The sequence below is a fragment of the Salvelinus namaycush genome, chromosome 40, assembly GCF_016432855.1.
Source record: "Salvelinus namaycush isolate Seneca chromosome 40, SaNama_1.0, whole genome shotgun sequence".
NCBI lineage: Eukaryota > Metazoa > Chordata > Actinopteri > Salmoniformes > Salmonidae > Salvelinus > Salvelinus namaycush.
In genome coordinates this window covers 22,846,882-22,863,215 of record NC_052346.1, presented here as the reverse complement: position 1 = coordinate 22,863,215, position 16,334 = coordinate 22,846,882, and the positions used below count along the sequence as shown (strand labels likewise).

The 16,334-nt window shown below is 40.1% G+C and overlaps 1 protein-coding gene across 1 annotated transcript; it reads left to right on the top strand.

Moving 5' to 3' along the window:
• Positions 1-8,573: 8,573 nt before the first annotated feature.
• On the top strand, positions 8,574-9,887 carry LOC120033650 (zinc finger protein 585A-like; the record flags this gene model as incomplete). Its single annotated transcript, XM_038980084.1, has 2 exons — positions 8,574-9,175; positions 9,260-9,887. Coding segments are annotated over 2 exons (1,230 nt in total), but the record flags the coding sequence as incomplete, so codon positions are not given.
• Positions 9,888-16,334: the final 6,447 nt, after the last annotated feature.

Here is a 16,334-nt window from a genome sequence, read left to right as displayed (position 1 = left end):
GCAAGAAAGTCGCTTAGAAATCTGGATTCCCAATGAAAACCCATTGAAAAGAGAGTGACCTCAAAAATGAAAATTCTGAAGGGTTTGTCTTTGGGGTTTTGCCTGCCAAATAAGTTCTGTTATACTCACAGACATGATTCAAACAGTTTTAGAAACTTCAGAGTGTTTTCTATCCAAATCTACTAATGATATGCATATCTTAGCTTCTGGGCCTGAGTAGCAGGCAGTTTAATTTGGGCACGCTTTTCATCCAAAATTCCGAATGCTGCCCCCTATCCTTCAGAAGTTAACATTTAATTCCCAGGAAACAGCTCTGGTCGACATTCCTGCAGTCAGCATGCCAATTGCACGCTCCCTCAAAACTTGAGACATCTGTGGCGTTGTGTTGTGTCACAAAACTGTCCATTTTAAAGTGTCCTTTTATTGTACCCAGCACAAGGTGCGACTGTGTAATGATTATGCCGTTTAATCGGCTTCTTGATATGCCACACCTGTCAGGTGGATGGATTATCTTGGCAAAGGAGAAATGCTCACTAACAGGGATGTAAACATATTTGTGCACACAATTTGAGAGAAATAAGCTTTTTGTGTGTAGGAACATTTCTGAGATTTTGTTTATTTCAGCTCATGAAACATGGGACCAACACTTTACATATTACGTTAATATTTTTTTCCAGTGTAGTTAGGCATAACTGTCCTCTCCGTGTTCGACTGGAATTTAGCCTGAAAAGGATTTGAGAAATATGATATAGGCCTACGTCTCGTTTTGGCCTGCACAGAATATCAGATCTCAACAACGATTGGAGAAGTGTTGAACATAACCAGTAGACTACCACATCCTGATGATTTATATCTGATACATATATATTTCATATTTTATATGTCAAGTTGTAGAAACATCTCAATGATGATCAATGGAAATAGGCTGCATCTGAGCTCAATTCAAAAGTTTGGGGTCACTTAACACCAGTCTCAACGTCAACAGTATAAGGGATTTGCGTCAATTCAAATCTGGTATCAGGACAAAATGTCACCGAATATACTTTAAGTATTTTTATTAAACTCAAGCGATAAATGGTAAATGCAATTTTCGTATATACGGGCTCTCTGTATCACCTCGCAGGGCAGAACAGAGAACTGGCAGGATGTAAGTAAACAGCTGTTCTTATACTGTGACAGACTAGTTCCAACCCGTCTGTTGGCCTATCACAGTAGAGGCTGAGCGTGGTTTAAACTCTGCTCAGCCTATCGCCGGCGCTCAGGCTAGTCCCAGCCTCTTTGCGCTCTTTGGTGTCCCGGCGCTGTTGCTGTGTAGATTACGCTCCCTTACCCCAGAGACTGAGATCAGATAGCTCTGCAACATTGTCTGAGCTATTTGCACCTGCATACAGAGCACACTGTTCTCGCTCAAGGCTAACCACAGCTTCCCAGCACACTTATCTGGGGCTAACTGTTACTTCCAGCACACACACACAGACACCCAGGCGCCCAGGCCAACAGTTGCTAATATTCAATCACATGTGATATAGCATTGGGTTATAGTGCAATAAACACAAATCCTAACAACAGTGAAGAGGCGACTCCGGGATGCTGGCCTTCTAGGCAGAGTTGCAAAGGCCAGTTTTATTGCTTCTTTAATGAGCACCACAGTTTTCAGCTGTACTAACATAATTGCAAAAGGGGTTTCTAATGATCAATTAGCCTTTTAAAATTATCAACTTGGATTAGCTAATACAACATGCCATTGGATCACAGGAGTGATGGTTGCTGATAATGGGCCTCTGTACGCCTATGTAGATATTCCATAAAATATCTGACGTTTCCAGCTACAATAGTAATTTACAACAATAACAATGTCCACACTGTATTTCTGATCAATTTGATGTTATTTTAATGGACAATCAACGTGATTTTCTTTCAAAACAAGGATATTTCTAAGTGACCCCAAACTTTTGAACGGTAGTGTATATTTAATAATTTATATATCAAGTTGTAGAAACATCTCAAGGATGATCAATGGAAAAGGATGCATCTGAACTCAATTTTGAGTCTGTCTTGTTTTTTTTTTATTTTTATAAATTTGCAAAAATTTCGAAACCTGTTTTCGCTTTGTCATTATGGGGTATTGTGTGTAGGATATTTTTTTATTTAATTTTAGAATAAGGCTGTAACATAAGAAAATGTGGAAAAAGTCAAGGGGTCTGAATACTTTCCGAGGGCACTGTCAGACCCCTTCCCATTTTTCCCATTTTGGTACGTTACAGCTTTTTTCTAAAATTGATTACATGTTTTTCCTCGTCAATCTACACACAATACCCCATAATGACAAAGCCAAAACAGGTTTTTAGAAATTCTTGCAAATGTAAAAAAATAAATATAATAAATGCTTATTTACGTAAGTTTTCAGACCCTTTGCTGTGAGATAATCCTTGAGATGTTTCTACAACTTGTTTGGAGTCCACCTGTGGTAAAATCAATTGATTGGACATGATTTGGACAGGCACACACCTGTCTATGTAAGGTCCCACAGTTGAAAGTGCATTTCAGAGTAAAAACCAAGTCATGAGGTTGAAGGATTTGTCTGTAGAGCTCCGTTACAGGATTGTGTCGGCACAGATCTGGGGACCGGTACCAAAACATTTCTGCAGCATTAAAGGTCCCCAAGAACACAGAGGCCTCCATCATTCTTCAATGGAAGAGCTGGCCGCCCAGCCAAACTGAGCAATCGGGGGAGAAGGGCCTTGGTCAGGGAGGTGGCCAAGAACCCGATGGTCACTCTGACAGAGCTCCAGAGTTCCTCTATGGAGATGAGAGAATCTTCCAGAAGGACAACTATCTCTGCAGGACTCCACTAATCATGCCTTTATTGTAGAGTGCCCAGACGGAAGCCACTCCTCAGTAAAAGGCACATGACAGTCCGCTTGGAGTTTGCCAAAAGGCACTTAAAGGACTCTGACTATGAGAAACAAGATTCTCTGGTCTGATGAAACCAAGATTGAACTCTTTGGCCTGAATGCCAAGCGTCATGTCTGGAGCAAACCTTGCACCATCCCTACGGTGAAGCATGGTGGTGGCGGCAGCATGCTGTGGGGATGTTTTTCAGCGGCAGGGACTGGGTGACTAGTCAGGATCAAGGGACAGATGAACTTAGCAAAGTATAGAGAGATCCTTGATGAAAACCTACTTGAGAGCGCTCGGGACCTCAGACTGGGGTGAAGGTTCACCTTCCAACAGGACAACGACCCTTAGCACACAGCCAAGACAACGTGGGAGTGGCTTCGGTACAAGTCTCTGAACGTCATTGAGTGGCCCAGCCAGAGCCCGGACTTGAACCCGATCAAACATCTCCGGAGAGACCTGAAAATAGCTTAGCAGAGACGCTCCCCATCCAACCTGGCAGAGCTTGAGAGGATCTGCAGAGAAGAATGGGAGAAACTCCCCAAGTACAAGTGTGCCAAGCTTGTTGCTTCATACCCAACAAGACTCAAGGCTGTAATCGCTGCCAAAGGTGCTTCAACTAACTATTGTGTAAAGGGTCTGAATACTTACATAAATGTCATATTTAAGTTATTTCTAAAAACCTGTTTTTGCTTTGTCATTATGGGTATTGTGTGTAGATTGATGAGGGAAAAAAAACAATTTAATCAATTTTAGAATAAGACTGTAATGTAACAAAAACAAAAAGTCAAGGGGTCTGAATACTTTTTGAATGCATTGTAGATGTTATTTCATGCTACTGAGACTTGTATGGATGACACCAGTATTGCCAGCATTTGTTTTATTCACTGGGCTATCTGGAGTGCTCAGAGTGTAGACTAAAGAAGTGGAGTAGACAAACTGCCAGTGTTTTTGAAGTTCTATGAAATGAGTCTGTGTAGTTACTAACCGTTTGTCATGAGAATTTCTATCCCAATGTTCTAACTGAACTATTTTATAACTCCATCTGTATCCTAGAGGTTGTAAGGCTCTAAGTTTAATAAACAGAGTCCCAGCATACAAATGATCAGTTGTTTATTCAGCGAGCTCTGCCCTCTCAAGTTCAGAGCCCTTCTTTTATACACACATCAGTCGAGAACCCCACCCCACTTTAGGCGGGCTGTATTGTTCCACTGTACACTTACATTGTTTATCATATTCTGCAACATGTTTCATAATTTTCTGCTAGCCTAACAGTTTCTCCACTCCACGGGTGGGGACAGAATGTCCTGTAAGGAACACAATGTTCTAATTCTATCCTGCCTACGCTGCACACATTATCCACTTATAGTCTTATGTGTCTAATGGATTTCACACACAGTGATACAGTTTCAGGGTGAAATATTTTAGTCATTACTTTAAACATACAAATTCTACTATCACCCTTGTGATGTTGAGTGGAGGATGATATAGCTCATCATTTTCACAACTTTTGCCTCTTTTTAGTTTTTGACTCCTACCCAGTTTCAGAATAGTTTTATTCCCATTCCCATACAGCCTACTGAAATGAATACATACACTACCGTTGAAAAGTTTAGGGTCACTTAGAAATGTCCTTGTTTTTGAAAGAAAAGTATGTTTTCTTTGTCCATTAAAATAACATCAAATTGACCATTAATACAGTGTAGACATTGTTAATGTTGTAAATGACTATTGTATCTGGAAATTGATTTTTTTTTTTTTTATGGAATAACTACATAGGTGTACAGAGGCACATTATCAGCAACCATCACTCCTGTGATCCAATGGCACGTTGTGTTAGCTAATCCAAGTTTATCATTTTAAAAGGCTAATTGATCATTACAAAACCCTTTTGCAATTATGTTAGCACAGCTGAAAACTGTGGTGCTGATTAAAGAAGCAATAAAACTGGCCTTCTTTAGACTAGTTGAGTATCTGGGTCATTTGTCGGTTCGATTACAGGCTCATAATGGCCAGAAACAAAGACCTTTCTTCTGAAACTCGTCAGTCTATTCTTGTTCTGAGAAATGAAGGCTATTCCAGGCGAGAAATTGCCAAGAAACTGAAGATCTCGTACAACGCTGTGTACTACTCCCTTCACAGAACAGCGAAAACTGGCTCTAACCAGAATAGATAGAGGAGTGGGAGGCCCCGGTGCACAACTGGGCAAGAGGACAAGTATTTCAGAGTGTCTAGTTTGAGAAACAGACGTCTCACAAGTCCTCAACTGGCAGTTTCATTAAATAGTACCCGCAAAGCACCAGTCTCAATGTCAACAGTGAAGAGGTGACTCCGGGATGCTGGCCTTCTAGACACTATTCTGGTTAGAGACTGTTTGCGCTGTTCTGTGAAGAGAGTAGTACACAGCGTTGTACGAGATCTTCAGCCGTTTCCAGCTACAATGGTCATTTACAACATTAACAATGTCTACACTGTATTTCTGATCAATTTGACATTATTTGAATGGACAATGTGCTTTTCTTTAAAAAAATAAGGACATTTGTAACTTTAGAATTTATTCATTTATTTCACCACTAATGGTAGTGTATTTTTTATTTAATTTTTTATTTTAACCTTTATTTAACTTCCTTAGCATACTGGTTATTGTCCGGAATTTCGGATGACTGACGTGCCCAAAGTAAACTGCCTGTAAACTGCCCAGAAGCTAGGATATGCATATACTTGATAGCATTGGATAGAAAACACTCTGAAGTTTCTAAAACTGTTAAAATCATGTCTGTGGGTATAACAGAACTGATATGGCAGGCGAAAACCTCGAGGAAAATCCATCCGGAATATTTATTTTTTGAGGTCACATGTTTTTTCAATGCTTGCCTATGGGATATACAAATAGATAGGACCCAGATTGCAGTTCCTATGGCTTCCACTAGATGTCAACAGTCTTTAGAAAGGGTTTCAGGCTTGTTTTTTTTTAAATGAACAATTATTTGTAGTTTTTCCAAGGTGTCCCCCTTTAGAAAAGTAGTCATGTTGTGCGCATCAACGAGAGCGTGCTCTTCGTTATTTATCTTCGATATTGAACACACTATTCTCCGTCTTAAATATTATTGTTTATTTAGATATTAGAATACCTGAGGATTAATTAGAAACATAATTTGACTTGTTTAGACAAACTTTACTGGTAACTTTTTGGATTGGTTTGTGTGCATGTTGACCGAGTGAATTACTGTATCAAGCGCGCCATCTAAACTGACATTTTTGGGATATGATGAAGGACTTTATCGAACAAAACGACCATTCATTGTGTAGCTGGGACCCATGGGATTGCAATCAGAGGAAGATCTTCAAAGGTAAGTGATTTGTTTAATTGCTGTCTGTGATTTTGTGACGCCTGTGCTGGTTTAAAAAGTATTTTGACGTGGGGCGCTGTCCTCAGATAATCGCATGGTATGCTTTCTCCGTAAAGCATTTTTGAAATCTGACAACGCAGTTGGATTAACAAGAAGCATTTAAATGATGTAAGACACTTGTATTTTCATGAATGTTTAATATTACGATTTTTGTATTTTGAATTTCGCGCTCTGCAATTTCACCGGATGTTGTCGTAGGTGTCCCGCTAGCGTTTGGACATGCGCCGAAACAGGTTAACTAGGCAAGTCAGTTAAGAACAAATTCTTATTTTCAATGACGGCCTAGGAACAGTGGGTTAACTGCCTTGTTCAGGGGCAGAACGACAGATTTTTACTTTGTCAGCCCGGGGATTCGATATTGCAACCTTTCAGTTGCTCTAACCACTAGGCTACCTGTCACCCGGTATGGCCAGAAGAGGACTGGTCACCACTCTGAGCCTGGTTCCTCTCTAAGTTTCTTCCTAGGTTCCTGCTTTCTAGGGGTTTTTTTTGTGGCCACTGTGCTTCTACATCTGCATTGCTTGCTCTTTGGGGATTTTAGGCTGGGTTTTTGTTAATTTCACTAGGGTAGGGGGCAGCATTTAGAATTTTGGATGAAAACCGTGCCCAAATTAAACTGCCTGCTACTCAGGCCCGTAAGCTAGGATATGCATATAATTAGTAGATTTGGATAGAAAACACTCTAACGTTTCGAAAACTGTTAAAATAATGTCTGTGAGTATAACAGAACTGATATGGCAGGGGAAAACCCGAAGAAAATCCAACCAGGAAGTACTATTATTTTGAAAGGATGTTTTTCCATTGAAAGCCTATCCACCATACGAAGACTTAGGACCCAGTTCACGATCTCTATGGCTTCCCAACATGTGACCAATCTTTAGGCATTGTTTCAGGCTTTTACTCTGAAGAATGAAGAGATACACAGCTTTCAATGAGAGGACAGTGGAAATTTCCATCCATGAACCAAGCACGTGATCGGGAGCGCGCATTTCTTGTTTACCTTTTTCCATTGACGAAGCTTTTGTCCGGTTGAAATATTATTGATTATTTATGACAAAAGCAACCTGAGGATTGATTTTAAACATCATTTGACATGTTTCTACTATCTTTTATTGTACTTTTTTGACTTTTCTTCTTGGTGTTGAGAGAGCGCATTGTGCCTTTTGGATTTCTGAACTAAACGCACCAACAAAACGGAAGTATTTGGACATAAAGATGAACTTTATTGAACAAAACGAACATTTGTTGTCTAACATGGAGGCCTGGGAATGCCACCAGATGAAGATCATCAAAGGTAAGTGATTAATTTTAATGCTATTTCTGACTTTTTGTGACTCTCTCCTTGGTTGGAAAATGGCTGTATGGGTTTCTGTGTCTAGTCGCTGACCTAACATAATCGCAAAGTGTGCTTTCGCCGTAAAGCCTTTTTGAAATCTGACACAGCGGTTGCATTAAGGAGAAGTTTATTGGTATTCGTATGTTTAACACTTGTATCTTTTATCAATGTTTATGATGAGTATTTCTGTTATTTGATGTGGCTCTCTGCACTTTCACCGGATGTTTGTTTGAGACAATGCATTTCAGAACACAACACACCAATTTCAAATGAGGTTTTTGGATATAAAGATTACCTTTATCGAACAAAACACACATTTATTGTTTAACATGAAGTCCTATGAAGATCATCAGAGGCTAGGTTATTAATTTAATCGCTATTTCTGACTTTTATGAGACCTCTCCTTGGCTGGAAAATGGCTGTATGGTTTTCTGTGACTAGGTGCTGACCTAACATAATCGTTTGGTGTGCTTTTGCCGTAAAGCCTATTTGAAATCGGACACTGTGGCTGGATTTACAAGAAGTTTATCTTTAAAATGGTGGAAAATACTTGTATCTTTGAGGAATTTTAATTATGGGATTTCTGTTGTTTTGAATTTGGCACCCTGCAATTTCACTGGCTGTTGTCGAGGTGGGATGCTAGTGTGTACTTGTACCAGACAGGTTAAGCACTTTGTGACAACTACTGATGTAAAAATAGCTTCATAAAATACATTTGATTAACATGTATATCACACCAACTGACTGGTTGTTCTGATGTTCATACAGGACACCATGTTGAGACATTCTCTACATCCAGAGAGCAACAGCAGGAAGATCACAGAGCTAAGAGGTCTCATCACTGCCCACACTGTGAAGAGATTTTCCCATTTCTTTCAAAGCTAAAAATACACCTAAAAATACATACAGGAGAGAAGCAATACTCCTGCTCTGACTGTGGAAAATGTTTTAAAACAATATATGACCTAAAAGTTCATCAGAGAACACACACAGGAGAGAAGCCTTACATCTGCTCTGACTGTGGAAAATGCTTCACAACATCAACTCATCTAAAAGTTCATCAGAGAACACACACAGGAGAGAAGCCTTATTACTGCTCTGACTGTGGAAAATGTTTTAAAACATCAAATGAGCTAAAAGTTCATCAGACAACACACACAGGAGAGAAGCCTTTCTTCTGCCCTGACTGTGGAACTAGTTTCTCTCAACTTTCCCACTTAAAATCACATGAACGTATACATACAGGGGAGAAGCCATACTCCTGCTCTGACTGTGGAAAATGTTTTAAAACATTATATGAGCTAAAAGTTCATCAGAGAACACACACAGGAGAGAAGCCTTACGTCTGCTCTGACTGTGGAAAATGCTTCAAAACATCAACTGAGCTAAAAGTTCATCAGAGAACACACACAGGAGAGAAGCCGTATTACTGCTCTGACTGTGGAACTAGTTTCTCTAAATTTTCCCACTTAAAAACACATGAACGTATACACACAGGAGCGAAGCCTTATTACTGCTCTGACTGTGGACAATGTTTTAAAACATCAACTCAGCTAAAGGTTCATCAGAGAACACACACAGGAGAGAAGCCTTTCTTCTGCTCTGACTTTGGAACTAGTTTCTCTGAACTTTCCCACTTAAAATCACATGAACGTATACATACAAGGGAGAAGCCTTACTCCTGCTCTGACTGTGGAAAATGTTTCAAAACATCAACTGAGCTAAAAGTTCATCAGAGAACACACACAGGAGAGAAGCCTTACGTCTGCTCTGACTGTAAAAAATGCTTCACAACATCAACTCATCTAAAAGTTCATGAGAGAACACACACAGGAGAGAAGCCTTATTACTGCTCTGGCTGTGGAAAATGTTTTAAAACATCAAATGAGCTAAAAGTTCATCAGAGAACACACACAGGAGAGAAGCCTTACGTCTGCTCTGACTGTGTAAAATGTTTTAAAACATCAACTCAGCTAAAAGTTCATCAGAGGACTCACACAGGAGAGAAGCCATTTTTCTGCTCTGACTGTGGGGCGAGTTTCTCTCATCTGGGCACCTTAAAATCACACCAACTTATACACACAGGAGAGAAGCCTTATGTCTGCTCTGACTGTGGAAAATGCTTCAAAACATCAACTGAGCTAAGAGTTCATCAGAGAACACACACAGGAGAGAAGCCGTATTACTGCTCTGACTGTGGAACTAGTTTCTCTAAATTGTCCCACTTAAAAACACATGAACTAATACATACAGGGGAGAAGCCATACTCCTGCTCTGACTGTGGAAAATGTTTTAAAACATCAAATGAGCTAAAAGTTAATCAGAGAACACATACAGGAGAAAAGCTTTACTCCTGTTCTAACTGTGGGGTGAGTTTCTCTCGACTGGATACCTTAAAAACACCAACATATACATGAAGGAGAGAAGCCAGACTCCTGCTCTGCCTGTGTAAAATGCTTCAAAACAGCAACTGAGCAAAATGTTGATCAGAGAACACGCGCATGAGAGAAGCCTGCTTACGTCTTCTCTGACTTTTGGGTGAGTTTCTCTCACCATAGCGACTTAACACACCAATGTATACACACAGGGGAGAAGCCTTACTCCTGCTCTGTGGAGGGGTGGGCGTGTAAGTCAAACGTCTAGCCAAAGGCTGCGTGTTTGAATCTCATCAAGGAGGACTTTAGCATTTTAGCTAATTAGCAACTTTGCAACTTCTTACTACTTTTTAGCTATGTCAGCATGTTAGCTTAGCATGCAACTACTTAGCATGTTAGCTAACCTTTCCCCTAAACCCATTTAACTCTACCTTAAACCCCTAACCTAGCTAACGTTAGCAACAACAAATTGGAATTCGTAACACATCATACATATTACTAGTTCGTAACATATTGTATGAATAGCAATGCGTAAAATAACATACGAATTGTAATTCATAACATACGATACGTCCTACAAGTCGTATTATACTGAACAACAATCTAAACGCAACAATTTCAAAGATGTACAGTTTGTATAAGGAAATCAGTCAATTGTAATAAATGAGGCCCTAATCTATGGATTTCACATGACTGGGCAGGGGCTCAGGCATGGGTGGGACTTGGGAGGGCATAAGCCCACTTGGGAGCCAGGCCCAGCCAATCAGCATGAGTTTTTCCCCACAAAAGGTCTTTATTACAGACAGAAATACTACTCAGCCCCCTCCCAGACAATCCTGCAGGTGAAGAGGTCCTGGGCTGTCGTGGTTACATGTGATCTGCAGTTGTGAGGCCGGTTGGATGTACTGCCAAATTCTCTAAAAGGACGTTAGAGGTGACTTATGGTAGAGATATAAATATTGAGTTCTCTGGCAACAGCTCTGGTGGACATTCCTGCAGTCATCATGACAATTGCACATTCCCTGAACTTGAGACAACTGTGACATTGTGTTGTGTGGCCTTTTATTGTCCCCCAGCACAAGGTGCACCTGTGTAATGATCATCCTGTTTTATCAGCATCTTGATATGCCACACCTGTCAGGTGGATGGATTATCTTGACAAAGGCTGAAATGCTTACTAACAGGGATATAAACAAAGTTGTGCACAACATTTGAGAGACATTAGCTTTTTCTGCACATGGAACATTGCTGGAATTTTTTATTTCAGTTCATGAAACCAACACTTTACATGTTTAGTTTATATTTTAGTTCAGTTTATATTGGTAGGCCAATGTAATGTAACCTACTAAATGAGTGGCACGGATGTTTTTGTAATATATAATACGTTTTGCTCTGAGACCAGGTTGTCCCTCTGCAGTATTCTGTGGGAATGAGTTAGTAGACACTTTTTTTTATTGAGCCGTTACTTAACTAGGCAAGTCAGTTACGAACAAATTCTTACTTACAATGCTGGCTTAAGAACAGTGGGTTAACTGCCTTGTTCAGAGGCAGAACGACAGATTTTTACCTTACCAGCTCGGGGATTCAATCTAGCAACATTTTGGTTACTGGCCAAACGCTCTAACCACTAGGCTACCTTCCGCCCCTAACATGTATCAGATAGAGATGGTGTGATGATCACTTTTCACCATTAGTTTGGGGGGATTATTTTACAACTTTATTTAATGATACACAGTTTATGAAATGAATCCATGTGTTTATTAATTGTCTTTAAAACTAGATGAGTTATTTTACTGATCATGAATGTGTTTGGATAACTGCATTGAAGCAAATTTGATTGATCTGCCAATGAAAAATAAAGTACATGAATATGTACTGGTCAACCTCTTCTTCTCTTTAGTATTCAGTTCTTCATATTAGATCTGACAGTATGAATGGTTGTTATGGTTGTATTCAGTTCTTCATATTAGATCTGACAGTATGAATGGTTCTTATGGGCTGAGTGCCTGGAGTATTTTTGTATGACTACAGTCAGGAGTTCTCTCTGACCCTGTGATGTCACCAGTACATTCATCTTAAGATAGCCAGGTGAGACAACCACATATCACAGTAAATACATTTCTCCTTAATTAGTCAGTGTCACATTATTATTATTATTTTGGGGGGATACTCTTTAAAGATGTAGGGTTTCGGGCAGATGGGCAGGGACTCTGCTGTCCTACCATCAGAGGGAAGCTGGTGCCACCATTGGGGTGCCAGGACAGAGAAGTTCTTAGACTGGACTGAGAGGGAGTTTGACTTCCTGTAGCAGTGGGATGGCCATGAGACCAGAGGTGGCAGAACTGAGTGCTCGGGTTGGGATACAGGGTTTGAGCATCGCCTGAAGGTAGAGATGGGGCAGGTCCTCTTGCTGAACCGTAAGTAAACACCATTGTCTTGTAGTGGATGTGAGCTTCGACTGGAAGCCAGTGGAATGTACGGAGGAGCAGGGTGACATGGGGGAACTTGGGAAGGTTAAACACCCAGATGGACTGCAGTGTTCTAGATAAGTTCAGTGGCGACCCATCATTCAGGGCAGGTGAGCCACCTGTTTTGAGCCCCACAGTTTTAGCAATAAAAAAGTGAGAAAAAAATGATATTTTTTTTCAAACAATTTAAAAAACATGTAATTGAGTTGTTAATATGTTAGTATACAAACATTGTCTCTTTTTTGTTTTCTTGAGTAAGGCAGCTCCAAAATGCAGGTCTTTCAGCCTAGCTCATTGCTTTCTGTGGAGGTGGGGCAAGCCAGCAGAAAATACGGAGCGTTGTGCCGTGATTGGCTCAGTGTTCTGTCATTCATGGGGACAATGCGTCACTGCCAAGTCTAAGGGTAGAACTTGAAAATTCAAGCCCCTTGGGTGCTGCCATAGAGTTACATTAGAAGTGCCCATCCAAGAAGGCTCAAGGTCATTGTCCACAGATAAAATAACGTCAAATCATGTGATATCTACAGTCGCTTTGATTGGACTGATCATGTCAACATCTTACTTTCAAAATCTGAGCTAGCAGTCATCATCATGAATCAAGTTGACAATCTACTGGCAAATCCTTTTTAATCTTTGTCATATGAAGAGAAATAATGAGAAATTATAGATAAAACGTATCGGTGCTCATCGGCCATTGGACAAACATTACACAACAAGTTGGAAATGGCGAATTCAACAATGAGTGGTTTGGAAGGAATCAGTGGCTAACTGCAAGCATTGCAAAGCAATCATTAGCCTGCTATTCAGTGGAGTGGCTCTGTGGTCCCAAGTCGAAGATTAAGGGGCTCTTTTCCTCGTTTAAAATTGTAAACATTCAACATTGGCCCTGCTGTCAATGAAGCTTGATTTGTGCCGCGCTCAAAACAACTTAACTCGGTTCTGCAAAATCTGACTTGAGTGAGTTCAAGACAACTGGGAACTCGGGGAAAAACAAGCTACGACTGGGAAAATAAGTTTTAAACTTTCATCCAACTCGGAATTGTAAATTGGGAACTCAGGCCTCTTTCTACAGCTACTACCTGAAGATCACTGACGTCATCATGATTCCATTATTTTTTACCTTCGAGTTCCCAGTTGTCTTGAAAGCACCATAAATCCAGAGAATGCCAGACTTTGATGACAAAGTTTGATGACAAAATATGCCCACGAAGGACTGCCGTGCCACCTTCCTGTTCAAGTGAGCACAGCATAACAAGGTGAGTCCAAAAATGTCTTGTCTGCTGCTGCATTAATGATGTAATATGCCAGGGAGATATGTATACTGTAGCTAAGAAAGTAATAGTAGTGTATGTTGTGTAGTAAAATGTTAGTAGCCCATGTGCCTCACCCTAATAATTTGGTCTATTTTCACCTCTTCATTTTGTCTCCTGTTCTGACTTGGTGGTTCACATGTAGCCTATAACCTGTTTTTGAGAAATGTAATCATTGAATATTGTAAGAATTTTCATTGTCTGCGTGTCTGCCCTTTTATTTATCCTACGGTTCTGACTGGTCGTACAGGGAGAACACTGTAAGAACGGTCCATGTTCTGAATTCTGTTGCTTTGCATTTCAAAAGGACTGCACAAATAGTTATATTGACTACGTCCATCGTAGCTCGCTCATTAATGTCTTATTCGAAATTACAGATTTTCTCTTATCCGCTTTACATCCCCTTATGCCATAGTTTGTACATCTCAATTGTCAGTAGAAACCACATTTGTTTAAGTAAGCCAGCCATGTTTTTTTTTAAAGCAGTAAATGAGGCTGAATGAACTGTTTCGTTGCCAGACAAGGCTCCGTTGATAGCCAGGTGTAGCAGTGGTAAGTTGTTGGGACTATGCTGTTGGGTCAGCTTTATGTAACAGTTTGTGGGCACCGTTTCAGTGCAATTAATGTATTGTTTAGTGTCTTGTTGTGTCGTGGCTTTGCTGGCAATGCATCCCACTTTTAATTTTTTATTTTATTTAATCTTTATTTATCTAGTCAAGTCAGTTAACAACAAATAGTTATTTAAAATGGCGGCCAAACCCGGACGATGCTGGGCTAAGTGTGCTCTTCCCTATGGGACTCACAATCACGGCTGGATGTGATTCAGCCTGGATTCGAACAGGGGGTGTAGTGATGCAGTGCCTTAGACTACTGCGGCACTCGGGAACCCTTAAAATATTTGCGCCCAACGTGGGACAGGAGTTTGACGGCACAAGCGGGGAGCCCAGCCAACAGAGATTTGAGAAATGTTTTTGTTCTCTTCCCCAGATCTGTGCCTCGCCACAAACCTGTCTCGAAGCTCAACAGACTATTTCTTTGATTTCATTGCTTGGTTTTTGCTCTGACTTGCACTGTCAACTGTGGGACCTTATATAGACAGGTGTGATCCTTTTCCAATCATGTCCAATCATTTGAATTTACCACAGGTGGATTCCAGTCAAGTTATAGAAACATTTCAAGGATGATCAATGGAAACAGGATGCACTTGAGCTCAATTTCGAGTCTGAGCAAAGGGTCTGAATAATAAATAAGGTGTTCATTTTTATATATTTGCTAAAAACCTGTTTTCACTTTGTCATTATGGGGTATAGTGTGTATATTGATGAGGGGGAAAAAAATGCATTTAATCAATTTTCGAATAAGTCTGTAACTTAACAAAATGTGGAAAAAGTCAAGGGCTCTTATATAATGCCCTGTATATGCTTCAAACTACAGATGTAAGGTTCTGAAATGGTAAACACAATGACATAATGGAAAATGCATGTTCAATGGTTATCTCTGTATTAGTATTACTAACATTAAAACACCTAGGTAGATCAGTGGTTATCTCTGTATTAGTATTATCTCTGTTTTACCCACGTTAACCACCGCTCTACCTAGGTGTTTTAACGTGGGTAAAACAGAGATAATACTAATACCGAGACAACCACTGATCTACCTAGGTGTTTTAATGTTGGTAATACTAATAGAGACAACCACTGCTCTACCTAGGTGTTTTATCTCGGTATTAGTATTATCTCTGTATTACCCACATTAAAACACCTAGGTAGAGCAGTGGTTATCTCTGTATTAGTATTATCTCTGTATTACCCACATTAAAACACCTAGGTAGAGCAGAGAGGAAAGAGCATGTGGCTTTGTAACACACAGGTGTTTCATCTCCACACTGGGATGATTTTAACAGTGCAACGCCACACAGGCCTCATGCCTCTCAGGTAGGAGAGTACCAGAAATAAATGAATAAAAAACACAAAACTAATAAAGGAACACACAGTCACCAACAATATATCCCTGGCATCAATAGTTTCAACTGGCTCAGCTCACTGTTACAGTACAGCACCACCAAATTCCATGTATTAAGTAACCATCTGTCTTATGTAACCATGAAAACGTAACATATCACACTATCTTGAGAGTCCCGGATTTATATTTACTAGACTACATCTAGTCTATGAGATGAGGCTGCTCCTTAACCTACATTATGCACACGCAGGTCAAGAGGTGTGTTATCCTTTCAACATCTGCATGTGGCATAAGCTCACCCACCTCACAGCATGAATCTAAAATAGTTAATAACTTTGGCTGTGAGTGATGGGAAAAAATCTGACTCTAAGGCAATTACTTGAATAATTCAATAGATGTTTTGTTAACAAACTTGATGATAAAAAAACTTTTTTTTTTTTTTTAAATGTGACTTCGCTATGGGGCCATCAATGGGAATTGGGCCGTGCTTCAGCTGAACTGCAGTACGGAAAATGCCCTCTGAGCACAGTGTAAAGCATGCTTATAGACTGGAAGCCTGCCCCCTTGATCCGAGA